At 41.6% G+C, this 18506-nt stretch overlaps 1 protein-coding gene across 1 annotated transcript; it reads right to left on the bottom strand.

Moving 5' to 3' along the window:
• Positions 1–16722: 16722 nt before the first annotated feature.
• On the bottom strand, positions 16723–17617 carry LOC101852340 (the record flags this gene model as incomplete). Its single annotated transcript, XM_005103869.3, is given in 2 exon segments — positions 16723–16880; positions 17372–17617. Coding segments are annotated over 2 exon segments (356 nt in total), but the record flags the coding sequence as incomplete, so codon positions are not given.
• Between the last annotated feature and the right edge of the window lie 889 nt (positions 17618–18506).

Raw genomic sequence — 18506 nt, 5'->3', positions numbered from 1 at the left:
GCTCTGCAGTAACGAAAGTTCCCTGAAATATATGTGTATATATACTGTACAAGCATGCGCACGTACACAAAGGCCCTTCGAGGTCTGTCTCAGAATAAAGTTTCCCTCCTCCGTAAAACCAAAAGTACGCAACCAATAGCCACAAAAATATTTGAGGTCATGACATCATTTTTTAAGAAATCACAACACCAAATTGAAGTGCATTGGTGAACGAGTCATAGAGCTGTGACGTGTCAAGTGTGTTGTGTTCTTGTGCACTTTGTCTAAGGCAAAGTCGAGGAAAATGGCTGAGCAAAACATAGATGCAATCAAATTTTCAACTTTTCTCGGCAAGTCTGCAGTTGAAACCCATGGTGATCTATACAAAGTAGTAAGGAATAATGCCTCATCAATTCAAACGGTAAGGAAATGGATCAAGGAGGTTGAAGGAGGGAGGTCTGACATGAAAGATGAAGCGCACACAGAAAACGGGGAGAGAAAGCTGATGCACATTGGGTTGTTTCTTTTTCGACACGAGTGGCATCATACTGAACTGGCTTGTCAGAACCTGGCGTAACTGTCAATGGTATCTACTACACGTTCGTCCTCAAAGACAAGCTGAGACCTACGATCAGGAAAAAAGATCCGTTCTGCTTGAAGAAAACGTCATCCTGCATCATGACAGCGCGCATGTTCACGAGTCCAAAGCTGTGAACGAGCTTCTTGAGGGCTACTCGTGGGAATTATTGGAACACCCGCCTTATTTGCCCGATCTCGCCCCATGCAACTTCCGCCTCTTCCCCAAGGTGAAAGAAATGCTGCGAGGTCGGCGATTTGAGGACGAGGACCAGATTCAAGAGGTTATGAGAAAAGCACACGGGACCTTGGACAAACGATCACTGACCACTGTGTTTGACCGCTGGATACACCAAAAGGAGAAATGTCTTGAACTTCAAGGTTCCTACGTTGAATAGGCATTTGAATAAGCTTTCTGTTGAAATCAAATACCAGGTGATTTATAATTGTTTTTGAGGACAGCATGACAGGGAAACTTTATTCTGAGACAGACCACAAACATGTATGAATTCTCTTTCTCCAAGAGAGTAAGTTTTTGACGGAATCAGAGGAACCATTCCAGTCAAGGGATGCATAAAGGTGAGCAAAAAGCTTTGCTGTGTTTGCTCTTTAAAAATTAAAATGCCTGGAAGTTGCAAAAATTTTAACAATGCCGGTAAAATCAAGACATGCAAACAAGTTAAGAAGACATGCATGAAATAAGCTCGCGTGTGAAGGCGACTTCAAGCACAATTACTAAGTTATTGAAAACAAAACAGCTGGTGATATCATTCCAAAGTACAGGCGAAAGAATATGTACCCCCTCCAAAAAAACAAACAACAAAAAACGAAAACAAAACAAACAACCCCGCCATTCTGAAGAGAGACAAATTTATACAAGAAATCAAGTACATCAAGTAGACTTATTACGTTGCCTTTTCCAGAAGACATGTCCGAATCTTTCGACAAACACTTTCTCTCAAAACTGACTATCTAGATGAAACGGGCAATACTGTGGTGGGTGGTGGTCTGATCATAAAACTGGGCCAGCGCTCCTTCTCAAAAAGAGATATATAGAAGAGCATACATGTGGACAGCTTTGTTTAAAAGAAAAAAAGAGACATTGCACACATACTTCTTAATTTCAGGGGAAAAAATAAAAGTGCCAGAACATCTGCCAATTATTTTTTGACGTTGCAGTTTGACTTACTTTTAGAATCTGTCACTGTCAAAGAAATTTCAGACTATTCTAATAAAACTCATAAGTTCAACAAGCCCTCTCTTGATCTAAAGCTTGAGAACTCTTTGAAGAAAATGTATATTTTATTGGCAGAAGCTCTGGAAAGTTTGTAATATATGCTGAAGAAGAAAGCACAGCAAATCACTTTTTAGATCTCTTCAGTTGAAATTGGTATGACTACATTTCATCTTTAACTGCAAGTCAGTCATTACAGCGAAAGAAATTCAGTAAACCCCGCCTACTTCCTTCCTGCGAGGGTGCACAATTGCTGACGCAGTATGCCAAAAAGTCTGCACAGGAAGCAAAGGATTATGGCACATTGGTAAGAAGTTTAATCAGCCTAATCACCACGTTCAATCGAAAACGAGGCGGGGAACTGCAGAAGTTACGTCTTGACCAATACCAAATGGGACTCAAGAGCAAAGCTGCTGGTGATTAAGAGATAGAGGCCTCGCTCAGGCCTGTGGAGAAAACAACAACAACAGCTACGAGGGAAAAGTCATCCGCAGAGTGCCTCTATTCTTTTGACTTCTCCGATGCAGGCGTGGTTCGTCCATAGAGCACAGTCGTGCAGTGCCGCCCAACATTTTGAATGTTCTATTACGTAAAGTACCCACATTGGAGACTATTGGAGAAGTTTGAAGGAAAGAGAGGCAGAGGCAGACTGAGACAGAGGGGAAAAGATACTGGACAAGATGACAACATGGCTAGGAGCAGCAAGAACAATAGACACCATTGCTGCATAGCAAGACAGAGTGAAGTGGAGGTCAAGGATCGCCCACGCCAGTCGACAAGGCACCGGATGATGATGATGATGACCCACAATAATAAAATAACAGAAGCCAGAAACAAACACTAGCCAAATACTACAAGGTCCATTTCATTTTTAAAAAGTTTCCCTATCTCATAAAACCGAGAGTGTTCAAGGTAGCCATGCCAAACTTGGTACATTTTTACACCAACATTTGTGGAAAGTCCCAATAGAATTTGAAGGTAGGCCTACTTTGTGGAAGGAATGGTACTTGTACTTGGAGTAGAATGGCCAGCAAAGTGGAAGATTCAACAGTGCAACATGCATTGTCAAGATATTATGGCATTCGTGTCATAAAATTTTCTCTTCTGTAGGGTAAGACTGCTCCTCGGATTCACAGTGATCTTTTTACAATTTTGGGAGCAATAAATGCAACTTCTGTTCAGACTGTTAAGTAGAGGGCAAAATCTGTTGCAGAGGGTCGAGAAGAGAAGCAGATTATGGGAGATGGAAGTCGTCCTGGTCGGCCAGTCACAGCATAATGTGGTGATGCCAACATCTCTAAAGATAGTCTCACGTCACCTCTTCCGGGTAAGCCCGATCGTTCCCGAAATACAGTGTAGCGTCAAGCCCGTGATTGCAGGGTTCAGGGCCACCGGAAGGGGTACGTTCTACACGTTCTTATACTCTGAGCGTCTAGAGTACGTTCGTTAATCTGTTAATCAAATCTCGTTTTTGTGTGTGAGTGTGTTCCACGCAAAGTAAGGTAAGTTCTGATTTTATTGTGAGAACGAGTGTTGATTTAAGGCACTTTGAAACTTAGATGGTCCAAAGTACGACCATTTTTCTTTACCACCATCAAAATTCAGGGTGATGGAGTTCTCCTAACATGTGTTTTGTAGTTCCCAGAATCAGGACCTATTAGGGCCCACGGGGGCCATGTAGAACCAATTTCCAGCCTACCAATACCGGAAGTTAGCTAGTCTGTGATGTTCTCAAATGGGCTCTGCTGCAGCGGAAGCTATGCCCAATTATTTTTCCCTCCTGGCATTCTCAAATGGGCTCTGCCCACAGCGGAAGCTATGCCCAATTTTCTTGTCTTTCAGAGAAGACTGATCTTCTCTGCAAAGTTTTAAAAGTAATTCTGGAAGCCTTCCAGAAAGTTGTCCCTCGCCAGCTTGTCCGTTACATGTCAGGATCACTTTCTTTCTGAAGTGTCAACTGACACTCTGGAAGCGACAAAGGCAGCGAGCCCAAAACAACATTTGGGCAGGAGGGGACTTTAGGAATGACAGATTCTTTGTGGCGCCAAGCTCCTAATGCATCCATCGGGTTCTTGAACGCCAAGGTGAAGGCGGTCACCAATAAGACGTTAGAGTGGCTTGACTCTCATGATAGCAGAGAGCTGGACAAACTTGTCAAGTTTGCTATAAAGCGCGGACGTTTCCTTAGCCTAGGCGAGCTAGGATAGCAGAGAGTCAAGCAGTAGATGAAGCAATTAGAATTCGCCTCTTAGAGTTAAGACAGATAGGAGGCTCCGGAATAAGGTAGAGAGTGGGGTAAAACACGCTCTCTAGGAGAAGAAAATTGACAGTGATGTTTTTAATACTGTCGAGGAGGGTCGAAGTGTCTGGTTAAAACATCTTGTGCTGGGGGAGGGGTCGTCTGTAATTGGGGCCCTTTTAAGACACGCTTGGGAAGAGTCTGACGGGAAAAGTCTTCTATTGGGGGAAGGATTACAGAAGTGAAGGTGACATCAAAGAAAACAGGTTTCACGGTGGGGTACTGGATAGATGGGATGTCAGAGGGCTCTTCTGAAGACTACGATCTAGCTTCAGAATGGTTGCTGACACAGACATGGCAATGGGGGACCTAGTTTTCATGTAGATTCCAGGCCTCAGAATGGAAAAAGATCAGAGATTAAAAAATATAAAATAATCTTTGCACATTTTAAAAAGAAATAAAACAGCATTAAGCTCATATTCTCAATACTATTTTAAATTCTTCAAATGACAACTGTTACAAGATATTGGGTGCCAGTCCACCTGATGGTCTACCTCAATAATCCAGTCTACCGTAAGTCCTGCCTGACTGATCACGTTTTACCTGCTAAGTAGACTACAGGGTATGGATATGTCACAAGATCCACATGACTTGCCAAAACAATCCTACAAGGAACCATACAAGGAAAGAGAAAGAGAGGAAGGCAGAGAAGGAGATGGGAGGACAACATTACAGAGTGGACAGGAAGACGATGGGTGACAATCTGAGGAAAGCAGAGGACAAAGAAAAATGGCGAGAACTGGTTTTCAGATGCAGTGGTGCCCCCACGGTTGTCCCAACCACGGGATAGAAGAAGAAGAAGAAGTAGACTTTAGGGTGTGGGTGGTTGACGGGTGCTCATGTGGTTTGTTCCTTTTTTTCCTTTCAAAGATCTATCCTGCTCATCTCTCCTCCTTTTTTATGTGTTACTTTCTTGCAACACCTCTACTCCTTGGCACTTATACCTTAGTTGTGTTGCAAGTGGGACCGAAAAAAAACAACCTATCAGGAAGACATGATGCCGCTGTTTACGAGCGAGAGGAAGAAGAAAAGACATGTAGCTGTAACCCAGGGGGCTGAGAAATGTATGAAAGAGGCAGCGAAGAATGTTTCGGAGTCTTCCACAATTGAAAATCCTGGTCAAACAGGAGTTCCCACAACAATCATTTCGATCGATGGGAGTCCAGATATGCCACAAAAGGGGTGGGGCCATTTATCTCATTTCGGTGTTGGTGTGCGATAAGGACAAAGGTTTTGTCTTGGATTACCAGGCTGTCAGCAACTAGATCTAGATCTGTTGCTATGGATGTGAACTAAAGTAGAAACCAGAGGACAAAAACTATTTATCTTTCATGTTCTGAGTGCAAGGAGAACATTTTTTTGCGGGGGGCTACTCCCTCCAGGGGAAAAGCAAAAAGACATAGATCTAACCAAGTGTCTTGTCTTGGTCAGCAAAGAGAGTGGGCTTGGATATGAAGGACTGGGCGAATTCGTTGCAATTCTGAACGTAAACAAGCCTTTACATCATAAGACTTATCAGGAAATATTTTTAAAAAAGGAACATGATGCCGCTGTTTACGAGCGAAAGAAAGAAGAAAAGACATGCAGCTGTAACCCAGGGAGCTGAAAAATGCATGAAAATGGCAGCGAAGATTGTTTCGTAGACTTCTACAATAGAAAATCCTGGTCAAACAGGAGTTCCTGCAACAACCATAATTTCGTTCGATGGGACTCCAGACCTGCCACAAAAGGGGTGTGGCCACTCATCTCATTTCGGTGTTGTTGAGCCATATGGACAAAGGTTTTGTCTTGGATTACCAGGCCCTCAGCAACTATTGCCATGGATGTGACTTAAAGTAGAAACCAGAGGACAAAAACTATTTATCTTTCTAATTACGCAGGTGGACTTCAGTGGAGGGAAACAGTTTCATGTTCTGAGTGCGAGGATAACATTTTTGCAGGGGCTCTTCCCTAGGAGAACACCAAAAAGACACAATCAAGCGTCTTGTCTTGGTCAGCAAAGAGTGTGGGCTTGGGTATGAAAGACTGGGCAACTCCTTTGCAATTATGAACTTAAACAAACCGTTACACCATAAGTCTTATCAGGAAATATCCAAAAAGAGCGGCCGCTGTTTACGAGCGAGAGGAAGAAGAAAAGACATGCTGCTGTAACCCAGGAAGCTGAGAAATGCAAGAAAATGGCAGCGAAGATTGTTTCGTAGACTTCTACAACAGAAAATCCAGGTCCAACAGGAGTTCACGCAACAACCATTTCGTTCGATGGGACTCCAGACCTGCCACAAAATGGGTGGGGCCATTTATCTCATTTCGGTGTTTGTGTGCCATAAGGACAAAGGTTTTCTTTTGGATTACCAGGTCCTCAGCAACTATTGACCTGGATGTGAGATAAGGTTGAGACCAGAGGACAAAAACTATTAACCTTGAAAAAAAAAACCCAGACCATCAAACAAAGGGCCAGCAAAATGTTCAAGGAGCTACAAAAGCTATGGAGGCTGAATGGGCTGTCACAAGACCCATTAGATCAGTTCAGCACCGGGGTCTTGTTGCATACAGCAGGATGCTGCGTGACGGAGATGCCATATCTCATCAGCTGATCAACACCAAGGGGATTTGTGACTTTGAAGTTGCTAAAGAAGACTGTATAAATCACATTAGCTATTGTGCAGGGTGTCTAAAAAGTATGTTTATATTCCCTTAACATTTTGATATTTTTTAAAACAATCATCTACTGATCACCTTGAAAATTGACAGTTTATAGAACAACTTTGCAGACACAAACGTGTGCAAACATCTAGTCAATAATATAATCATACTAGCTGGGTACCCGTTTGAGGATCGGACTTAAAAGAATCGTTCTTCAAGTCATTGTGGAAACGGTGCGCACTGCTTATGAACAGAAGCCTCATTTGTTTACAATGGCCTCTTAGAAGACGGACTTTCCCAAGATTAGATCTAAACGAAACAAATGAAAAACTGAAAATTAAACTACAGTGACTTCAGGCTTCTTAACATAATTGTGCACCCTTTAAATGATTCTGAACCACCGTTAATTTTTCCAAATTCGAATCGGAAGTTTTAGGCGACCAAAGTGACGAACTTTCGCAAAATTAAATATATACATATATGTAGATCACGGTAGATCTATGTACCTTAGCGTACTCATATCACTAACCCTGAAATCAAAACAAATGAGCCCTCAATTGCTTTATAGGAGATGCCAAACATTGAGGACTAAAAGGTACGTTAGGTGTGAAGGGGGACTTATAATCGAAGCCCATCCTGAAATGCCAATTAGAAAACCGAATCGTCACATAGGGGCCCTGAAGCATGAGACCATTCGAAGGATATTGCAATATGATCTAAGTCTACATCCATGTCATATATATAACTAGCTGGGCCCTCTTTCAATGACAGGAATGATCGGTGCACTAACATCAACTGAAAGTCATTGGCGTACTATATTTACACCCTACTGGAACGGAGTAATAAATCTTGAGAGAAAAATGACACTCGTGTTTCCAAGTTGCCAAATATAATTATTATAATAGATGTATAGATTGATTCTCTGTTCCGCTTTCGTGGTCGTACACTCAAGTATTTCAAAGATGACAGAAACCTCACTTGTTTATAATGGCGTCTTAGAAGACGGACTTTCCCAAGATTAGAACTCTGTGTGGACGAAACAAAGCATTTAGGAAAAACCGGGGAAAGCAGTTTGCGTGGATTTTTTAAAGTTAGGTCCTAGCCACATGGATGCTGTGGACGCCTGCAAAGTTTCAAAGGTGTGGGTTAGGTAATAAGGGAGGAGTTTGTGCACAAAGCCTCCCAAGTCCACTTTTTTATATATCGATATAGCATGCTAGCTGTAAAAAAACAAACTGAACCATAAAGACATCGCTTCACGCATCGACATGCTGTGCCAGTGGTTTTTTGAGCAATTTGAAAGAAACCCTGATTAGGTGCACGAAACATGGACCTGGGATAAATCACTTTTCATTTTGAAAAAAGCAAATCAAATATAAGAAGTCAGTGCTCTTGGCCAAACACACACTCGATTATGTCCATGAGTGCCCACGTCATAATATTATGGAGAGGTGCACAGCCTGGCTGACACACAACAACCACGTCATTGGTCCACTCCGGTTTACGGAGAATGGCAATACCGCTAGTGTGACAAGTGAACGGTACGTTGCAGTCCAGAAGAAATTCTTTAAAAAAATCTAAGGAGGAGGACGCTATTAAGGAGTCTGGCATGGTTTCAGCAGGATGGAACCACATCCCATACAGCCAATGTTTTCCTGACTTGGCTTTACGATAATGTCCAGGACCGAGTCATCAGCCTCACAGCAATTTGCAAAGGGTCCCCTCGCAGCCCGGACCTGATCCCCCTTGGGTTTTTTTCTTAAGGGGGTTTCTTAAAGACAGGATTTACCAGCGACACTCTCAAACAATCGACATGCTGAAAGAGAACATTGTAAATCCGTTTCATTTGTGGAGTGGAAAGTAGACCATGTTTGCACAACAAGACTGATGCTGGCTATTGCAACCGTGAAACAAGCGTATCTACGCAAAGGTGGATCTAGACTTTTGTCAAAACTTCCGATGCTCATTCTGTAAAAGTCGAAAACATTTTAGGACCTTGATTTGAAGGTCACCATAAAGCCTATGGAATTGACCTTTGAGTTAAAGGATGCACCCAATACTGTTTTTTCTTTCTGTTTTTTTCTTAGGCCGGTCCCAGAGTGGCTCATTAGGTCTGACCTGTATCTCGCCTTGCTCGCACCGTGCAAATAACATAACGTATACATTATCGTGTGACTCAGCAACGTCATTGTATGGTCTGTCTGTTGTCCGCTGAGCTGCGCGACGCGTCATACGTGCTATTCAACAGTGTTGTAAAACACGTCGGACATGTGTCGCACGCAGCTTCGCTTCGAGTTTATTTTCGACTGAAATTCTTCACAGATCATCAAAATCAGCAAGATTTAAGTATAATTAGGTTCCATCTTTGCCCCACTGGCATCATGCAATTCAGGGAAAGAAGAGCCACGCAAGCAAACACACCAGCCACAAGACAAGATGTGGCCACATTTTTGTGGCTAGTTGTGGAAAGGCTTACTCAACCACAATAACTTTTGAAACACTATGCGTCTCTGCAGAAACAGAACGCTAAACGAGTGCTTCAATTGACTGATTTGGTCACGCTGTACCAACATTTTAAAAATGATTTGCTGCAGTCTATTGACATGGCCACACCTCTTAACTGTCTTGGCATTCAACTATGTCCCTTTAGGACAGTTCGAAGTTTTGGAAGCCTCGAACATTCCAGGAGGAAGACACCGCCACCACAGGCACCAAGCCAGGAAAACGGCTAACAAGCTAAAAAGTGCCACGAAGTACTGGAAACACTATCAAAAATGGAGTCACGAAGAGCGAAAGAGACAGCGACTCCATCTTGAGAAGTAGAGACAGAGAGCTGACGGCGACCTGTGGGAAGCGGGGGGTCATCTATATATATATGTTAACTCTCATAGCAGACTGGATATATAAAAGCCATTGACAATGATAAATGGGAGCTTATAATTACTTCTTCAAACATTAGAGCGCCAACACTTTATGTCATTTTCTCAAAATTGAGTTTCCCCTTACTAACATATGTGCGTACATTAGGCATTAAACGTGCAGATTACCCAATTTAAGTTTTGTTGGTGCGAGAGCGTTACTTAATAAAATTTTGTTTCGGGGGTTTGCATACGCTTTAAAACGTGGGTGGTGTGCGTCTGGCAAGCATCATTTTCCTCCTTCTCTGTCCCAAAGTCGAGTCAATGATTTGACAACACACCCACGCACATACACACGGCCGTCACTGTTTGTCCGGGTCAGAAATACAGCACTCAGCAGTTCACTTACCACAAAGGCTGTTAACAAACAACAAACTGATCATTTGGCATGAAAGCAAGCACGAGGCATTGTCCTTTGATGAGAAGGAAGTGATCCAGGAGGCGTGGGAGATTTTTACGGGGGAAAAAAGTCGAAAGCCTGGAAAGACTGGAATGTGAACCCTGGGATGGCTCAGAAGAATAACGAATCAGTTTATTTTTTTGTGTGTACATGTATTACAGTCAGAATTGACCCCTTTTGGTTTGTCAACTTTATTTTATTTTTGATTGGCCCAACCACCACCACCCCCCCCCCAAGTGGACACAACTCTAATTCTAGTCAATACTACTCATTTATTTCTTGTTACAATGAAACCTTATAGTTCATTCATGATCATTCGTTAGCATTCATTCATAATCATGGTCACTCTGTGTGTGTGTGTGGCGTCGGTGTCCTAGTGGTTAGGCTCTCGGACTCGCAACCGTAAGGTCGTGGGTTCGAATCCCATCAAGGGCCCGACGTTGTGTCCTTGGGAAAGGCACTTAACACGAATTTTCCTCACTTCACCCAGGTGGGAATGGGTACCCGGCTATAGACAGCGAAATATCTTGTCAGTTTGTTAGTGTTTGAGCGCTTAATCGGCTGCTCGCACTGTATGCTTCCCAGGAAGCTGAGAATGTTTCGGAGTGTTATATGGTCTGCTGGGGTAATAATATAGTGTAAAGCGCATAGAGCCTGCTGCTGAGCGGGGATATGCGCTATACAAATGCTATCTATTATTATTATTATTATTATTGTGTGGGCGCGCGCGCACGCGAGAGAGAGAGAGAGAGAGAGAGAGCGAGAGAGAGAGAGAGGGAGAGCGAGAGAGAGAGAGAGAGAGAGAGAAAGAGAGAGAGAGAGAGAGAGAGAGAGAGAGAGAGAGAGAGAGAGAGAGAGAGAGAGAGAGAGAGAGAGAGAGAGAGATACAAAACAGTTCCTACACCATGTTCTGAAGCACCGACTCTATCAGACTGGACACCTGCCACACAGACTGACCGACCAGACGGTACTGACCCCCCAGTCTCCCGACAGACGTGTCCAGCCTCCGCTGTGTCTGGTGTAGCAAGGATGGGTGGAGGAGACACTGTGACCGCCAGTCTATCGACACACCAAATACCCCTTTAGAGACATTTATAATCTTGAGACCAATTCAGAAAATATATCATGTACATTATATGTGAAATTCTAATATGGCAGCCATGACCATGGCAACGCGAAACGCATTTTCAAAATGTCACTGTATGACAAGATTCCAGACCCTATTTATATTGTCTCCACCACGCAGGCAAGCTTAATTTGTAATTTCAAAAAGAATTTTGATACAGTATTTCCCTAACATCACGCATTGTACTGTACAAACAGAACAGTTCTTACACCATGTTCTGAAGTACCCTTTTAAAGCCATTTATAATCTTGTGATCAATTCTGAAAAAATAATGTGTACTTTTAAATATAAAATTCCAATATAGCAGCAGCATTTACCATGGCAATGCTAAATGCATTAATGAACAGATTCCATACCCTATTTATATTGTCTTCACCACTCAGACAGCGTAACTTTTGACTAAAATTTAAAAAAATTATATTTTCCTAGCTTTGTGCCCTATTATTATTATAATGACATACAAAACAGTTCCTACACCATGTTCTGAAGCACCGACTCTATCAGACTGGACACCTGCCACACAGACTGACCGACCAGACGGTACTGACCCCCCAGTCTCCCGACAGACGTGTCCAGCCTCCGCTGTGTCTGGTGTAGCAAGGACGGGTGGAGGAGACACTGTGACCGCCAGTCTATCGCCGCTTGCTCCAGACACTGGATCAGGAAAAACGCGCTCTCGTAGCGGTCCACGTTGGGCGGTTGTGACGATTGGAGTGACGTGGCGAGATGTGTGCAGGCAGACTCCAAGGCTTCCACGAGGGACTCGACCACCACGGCGCACAGAGAGGGAGGCGAGCTCTTCAGGTACTCCACCAGCATCGCGGAGAAGGCGTGCTTCCTCCTGTGGGCCTGGAATGTACATTACCTGTTATTACCTGTCCTGGGCAACAACGTCATTGCACACCGGACTGGTCCATAAGTGCTGAAAATGTACATTAGTCAACAAAGGAAATTACATCTACTGTTTCCTTTTCGTGACCTCAGTGCTTTCTCGTCGTATCTCCATATTTAATAACAGTGAAAACAGTTCATAACAAAGAGTGAGTTTAAGAAGAAGTCACATTTTCACTGTTAAAAAAGAATGGAGATACGATAAGAAAGCACTGAGGTCACGATTTGAACTTCTCTGTTGACATCCACCCCTTGGCGCTCAGATGACCGTTTGCAGCAGTTGCGAGCGCCGTAAAACCTCTACTACTAAAACTAAACTAGAAAAAAAAACAGCTTTTGGTCACACCTGACGCTTCTAAATTGTTTATTTATCTTTTAAAAATGGAAGAGAATATCTGTTTGACACAGTAACAGCCGGAACCCCCCCCCCCCCCCCCAACAAATCATGCAGACAGAAACAACAGAGAGAAAGAAAATAAATAGGACCTATCAGAGGCGCCCTCAAACGAAATATGCAAGTAATAAATAGAAACACCAAAGGGAAGGACTTCCGTTACGAGCGACCACGCCAACAAACACAATAAAGAAGACACCTAGATATATCACTAGCCCTAACCCAAACCCTACCCCTAGATCGACCCTTACCCTTAGCCCTCTATTCTACTCTGTCTCATAGTGGTCGGTCGTTACGGAAGTCCTCCCCACCAAAGACTAACCGGGTACTGCCCATAATCCGACGGTTCTGTGAGTTTCTTCAGGACCCCCTCCACGACAGCACAGACCTCCTTCATGAACGGCTCGTGTCTGTCAAGCCACGGGTAGGCGCTCATCACGTGACACACAGCCACGGCCGACTGGCGGAGAGTGGAGTCCGGCACAGACAACATCTCACACGCCATCACCTGAGCCTGGGTCATCATACTGGACACTGCCTCACGCACGACTGTGGCCTGGTTGGGCTGGAGAGACACACAGTAATATATCGCGTTTGACTAAGACTACTATGCACATTATTTCCAACATTACATCATCATCATCGTTACCATAAATAATCATAATCATGATCACCATCACTATTACCATCATCACACAATTCCCCTTTTTCTTGTTTCGTTTTTCTAAAAAATATAACAATTTGCACCAAGTCAATACATTTTTTGTAACCTACAAATATCGGCACCAAAATCAGGACACGGGACAAAAAAAAAAAGAAGATCGCATTTGATTTCAACGCAAATCCTCGCTCAACAGCAAGCTGTATGCGCTTCCCAATCTATACTATACTCTATTTACCCCAGCAGACCTGAGGGCATTCTGAAACAACCGAAACGTTCTGGGAAGCATTTATAAGCGCTAAAACACTAACATACTGACAAGAGGCGCTATAAGGACAGAAATCAGAGTCAGAGATATTTCAAATTCAGGAGAGACATGTAGAAATAGTGCTAATCCTGGTATAGATCTACATTTCCACAGATTATTTTGATAAATAATAATAATAATAATTGCATTTATATAGTGCATATCCATGCTCAATAGCATGCTCTATGCGCTTTACAACTATTATTACCCCCAGCAGACCCTCTGAGAACACTCAGAAACATACTCGGCTTCCGCAGAAGCATACAGTGCAAGCTGCGGATTTCACGCGCTCAACTCAAACACTATCAAACTGACAAGATCGTTCACTGTCTATGGCCGGGTACCCATTTCCACCTGGGTGAAGTGAGGAAAATTTGTGCAAAGTGCCTTTCCCAAGGACACAACGTCGGGCCCCTGACGGGATTCTAACCCACAACCTAACGGTTGCGAGTCCGAGAGCTTAACCACTAAGCCACCGACGCCATAAAAAGAACATGCAAGGAGTGTGATCTTGGTTAAAAACGCCCATGGATCTAGAGCTTTCGTATTTCAAAGAGGGAGGGTAGTACATGTGCTGCCTAAGCAACGCCGTGATAAACAGCGTAGAAATTGATATAACAGGGGTGCAGTCCAAGTATAGAGATAGAACATGAAGAAAAAGTCTTACAATAAAGGGACCATCAACTGAGCATGCAAAACGTTTGAACGATAAGGTGAAAAGAAAACATTTATATCTTTATAATACAGTCAAGCATGCACATACTAGCCAAATATCTGCAAGCTGTAATAATCTTGTTATGCTTGCATTTCACTAATTTCAGGCTGTATCAAGGGAGATACCTAAGGTGAGACAATTGGGTCAAAAGTTTACCTGAATTATGCCCCTTCTACATGTTCCACCGTATCAAACTTAATTGCTCTACAATTTACAACGCCTTTTCCTCTCTGGCGTAGCATTATTCTGAATTTTTCCGCAGTCCTTTATGAAAGTTGATAAAGTTGAGAGCAGAATCCCAAACGTTTAGTACATTTGAGTTTCTGATTGATTTTTTTCCCCCATGCTTGGATCAGGCATTTTTCCTCGACCGAGAAGCATTTCCCCTATTTTTGCTTAGCCAAGGTTCAATCTCTACACCTTCACCAGGGTCTAACTTTGTTTAGTACTGGCAAATTCCTGGGTAGTGTGTGATCTTTGATGAAAAGGAAGCGCGCTGACCCTTGTGGCGACAATACTGGATACAATGAACCGGCATTCACACGATCGCTGACTCCGGACACACAATAATCTAATGTGTGAAAGCAAGATCTACCGCTGAAGACTTCTGTGACATAGGTCATAAATATGTCCTTTTCCTACACTTTTACCCTCAGCTTATTGAGAGATCATTGGCCTCCACTCATACTGTACCTACTCCCCCTCTCTCTTTCTCTGTCTCACATCACGGCAACTTTTGGTAAACGAAATATGGCATCATGTTCAATTGGAGCTACCCTCGCTGATGCAAATTGTTTTTTGCTACTGAAAATGAATTGCTTACATTATGTGCATTTACATGCATTTTTCACTCTGTGTGCTAGACCACAACCCCCCCCCCCCCCAGAAATACTCAATTTTAAAATATTTAACTACCAATGAAATTAATTTTTCAGACAAGCCAAACAAGTCGGAAGAGCCTAAAGCTTGGTAAATTAGCATACGTTTTTTCTTAACATGGATAACTTATCAGTAGTATTAAAAACGTTTTAAAAATGACTTGTTTCTTCAATAAAGAGTGATTCATTCTTCTCAACTATGGGGACATAGTTGGCCAGAACAGTACCGGCAAGATATTGATGCTAATATTAATTACTAGCAAGTGCATTTTCAGATTGGCAATACATTTATTCTAAACAACTCGGGTCTTGAGTAATTTTTCACAGGATATATCTAATCTTATCATGTATATCTTCTAAGTGTGAACCCATCAGTGTCCAACTGTCCAACGTTTGAAGTAAACTTACATACCTGCTGTCATTTCTTTTAAAAAGGGAAGGAAGAGAAAAAAAGAAAACTGAAAATAACTAAAAATGAAACAATATTATTTTAGATTATCTTTTCCCTTACTTGATCGTCCGTGGGATAGAGAAGTCGCTGTAGGTTGAAAACGCTCTGAATATACTTTGTGTTCTCTGAGGTCATCGTTTGAATGCTCGGGCTGTTGTCTGTTCCAAAATGTGGAAGCTGGAAAAAACCCAGAGTTGGCCAATAGATACAAGACTAGTTAAGTTTTTAATAAGAGTTGTACACTACAATTAGGTCATATTAGTGCCGAAGATTAAAGGTTGCACACAGCAATGTGTTTTTAATGGACATAAAAGGCGCTGAGCTAAAAAATATTTCAAACATAGATAAAAATGGCAAAACGGGAAGAATAATTCAATTTTCTTTGATTTCACTATGTTGACAAGTGCTTGATTTCACCACAATACCTCACATATCATGTACATACCCCTGTTGTAGTTACAGACTGTCTGAGAGGACATGATGCAATCAGGCGCGGTTCGTCCATAGAGCACGGTCGTGCAGTGCCGCCCAAATTTTTTTAATGCTCTATTACGAAAAGCACCCACTAACATGAAATAAAACAAGTCAGAAATAAACACTAGTCAAATATAATATCAAAACAAGGTCCTCGCTGGAGCTGTAACTGTCATCTCTGTGTCAAAAGCGCCCTAAAACATATACTATGCGTTTTAACTAAACGTAATAGAATATTAAACAGTGGCTATCTGACCTATAAATCGCTCTTTGGGATAACCCAAGCGATGACGACACTCGTAGCGAGTTTGGCGGTACATTAATATTAATAAGACGGCATATCTCAAATGTGCACCCATGAAACATAGCCCACAGCAGGAAGTCTAAAAATAAACGCGATAGCCTGTACACTATTCAATGTCAAAATTATGTGATCCCCGGAGCAATCCAGCGGAGTGCTCAAGTGAACTGTGATTGGTTCACTGTCTTGCTGCTACTTTAACTTAAGCGACTCTGTGACCGTGAACCTGAGGGAGGTGAACGTGACATATTTAACTTAATCCACCGTCCAATGAGTTGTGCCTTTCAATGGTTTTGTAGTGGAGTGGTGAAAGTTATTACTTGAGCGTTCAGTTCCGATGCAGGATGAACGAAATTGACATTTAACTAACAAACATATTTCGTTCTAGAAATCAAAGCGAATGAAAATAAAAGCACTAAGTCCTCCCTCACCAACCCAAAGATACTAAAATTATACACCACCCCATTTACTATGCTCTTGACTATCTTCAGCCTAAGATAGCTTAATAGTGCACGCCCACTTTTTAGCCCCACGAGCCGCCCCTGGATGCAATATGACGTGACAGTCCTACCTGACCAGCCACATACTCCACTGATGGTGGGGGAGTCAGGTCATGGTGCCTCCCGCTCAACACTGGGGAAACGAATACAATCCTCTGCTTTATATCACAACATTTTACTAAGAGCTTTTATACCACATCAAAATAGAAAAATATTCTCTCAGCAAGGAGATTTGGGTTTACGAAAAGTAAGTTAAGTGAATTTTTAAAAAAATCTGCAGTTGACTGAAAGACGAGTAGGCCTAGACCTTGTACTTTCAAAAACTCTTGGAAAATAACATCTCATAGACTGGTAAAACTTCTATTTTTAAAGTGTAAATGAGAAATTAGAATAAATCATTATTATTGTAAGTAGTTTTTTATTTAGGGCTACGCTTAGCCAGAGTTCTGAGGAAAAACCCCATAAAAACCTTGATGTAGCTGTAGAACCAGCAAGTTGTAGTATACGAATAAAAACACTGGAAAGGCAAGACAAAATAACATTCTCAAACTAAAAAGTAGGCTACATGTCATTAAAAGGTTTCTCTTAGAAGCCTGAGCTCTACCTCAGACTCATAGTGCAAACCTTGCATGGGAGAAAGATTGTGACATTTTTCTGCGGTTCCCCTGGGAACATTTTTCTCCTCTGTCAGTTGCTTCTGCAGGTGGGAAAGCTCTGCTTTTGTTTGCTGGAAATTTGTCTGCAGCGACAACTGATTGGTCCAGAACTTGGAGCATATCCTTTCAGCATGTTTCAGAGCGGAGTCCCCTGGAGGTTTGCAGCGGATTACTGCAACAGCAACAGCTATCTTCACCCACGATAGAAGATTCGCTGAAAGGCAGAAAACATTACCTTAATATAGGTAAATGTGTGCGAAAATGGATTAGATATCTAGATCCAGGGTTGGGTTGATTTAAATCAGTTGATTTTTTTTATTTAAATCAACTTGATTTTTTGGATAAAAATCAGTGATTTAAATCACTTTAAAAATTTTTTATTTTTATTCAGTTTTTACATATTTCAACATTCAAAATTCCCTTCCTTGGTTTCATAAAACAGATATAAGGTTAAGTAGACTAATATAATCATGTTTAAAAGTCTGCTTTCCCACCTTTCACTGTAAAATAATACAGTATTCAATTTACTTTTTTTTCCATAATTGAAATCAGAGCTGGGTTGATTTAAATCAGTTGATTTTTAAAATATTTCAATCAACTTGATTTTTAAAATAAAAATCAGTGATTTAAATCACTTTTTAACAAATGTATTCAGTTTTTACATATTTGAACATTCAGAATTCCTTTCCTTGGTTTTATTAAACATATAAGGTTTAGTAGACTAATATAAAGTCTGCTTTCCCCCCTGTCACTCTAAAATAATACAGTATTCAATTGACTTTTTTTTCATAATTGAAATCAGGGTTGGGTTGATTTAAATCAGGTCGATTTAAATCAGTTGATTTTTAATTTTTTTTAATCAACTTGATTTTAAAAATAAAACTCAGTGATTTAAATCACTTTTAAAAAATGTAGTCTGTTTTTACATCTTTAAATATTCAGAATTCCTTTCCTTGGTTTTATAAAACAGTATATAAGGTTTAGTAGACTAATAAAATCATGCTTAAAAGTCTGCTTTCCCCCCTGTCACTGTAAAATAATACAGCATTCAATTTACTTTTTTTTCATTATTGAAATTAACATTTTCTTTTTCTTTTTAGACA

Source organism: Aplysia californica, unplaced genomic scaffold, assembly GCF_000002075.1.
Source record: "Aplysia californica isolate F4 #8 unplaced genomic scaffold, AplCal3.0 scaffold00393, whole genome shotgun sequence".
NCBI lineage: Eukaryota > Metazoa > Mollusca > Gastropoda > Aplysiida > Aplysiidae > Aplysia > Aplysia californica.
Note: the sequence above shows the minus strand (reverse complement) of the source record. Positions and strands in the feature narration are given on the sequence as shown.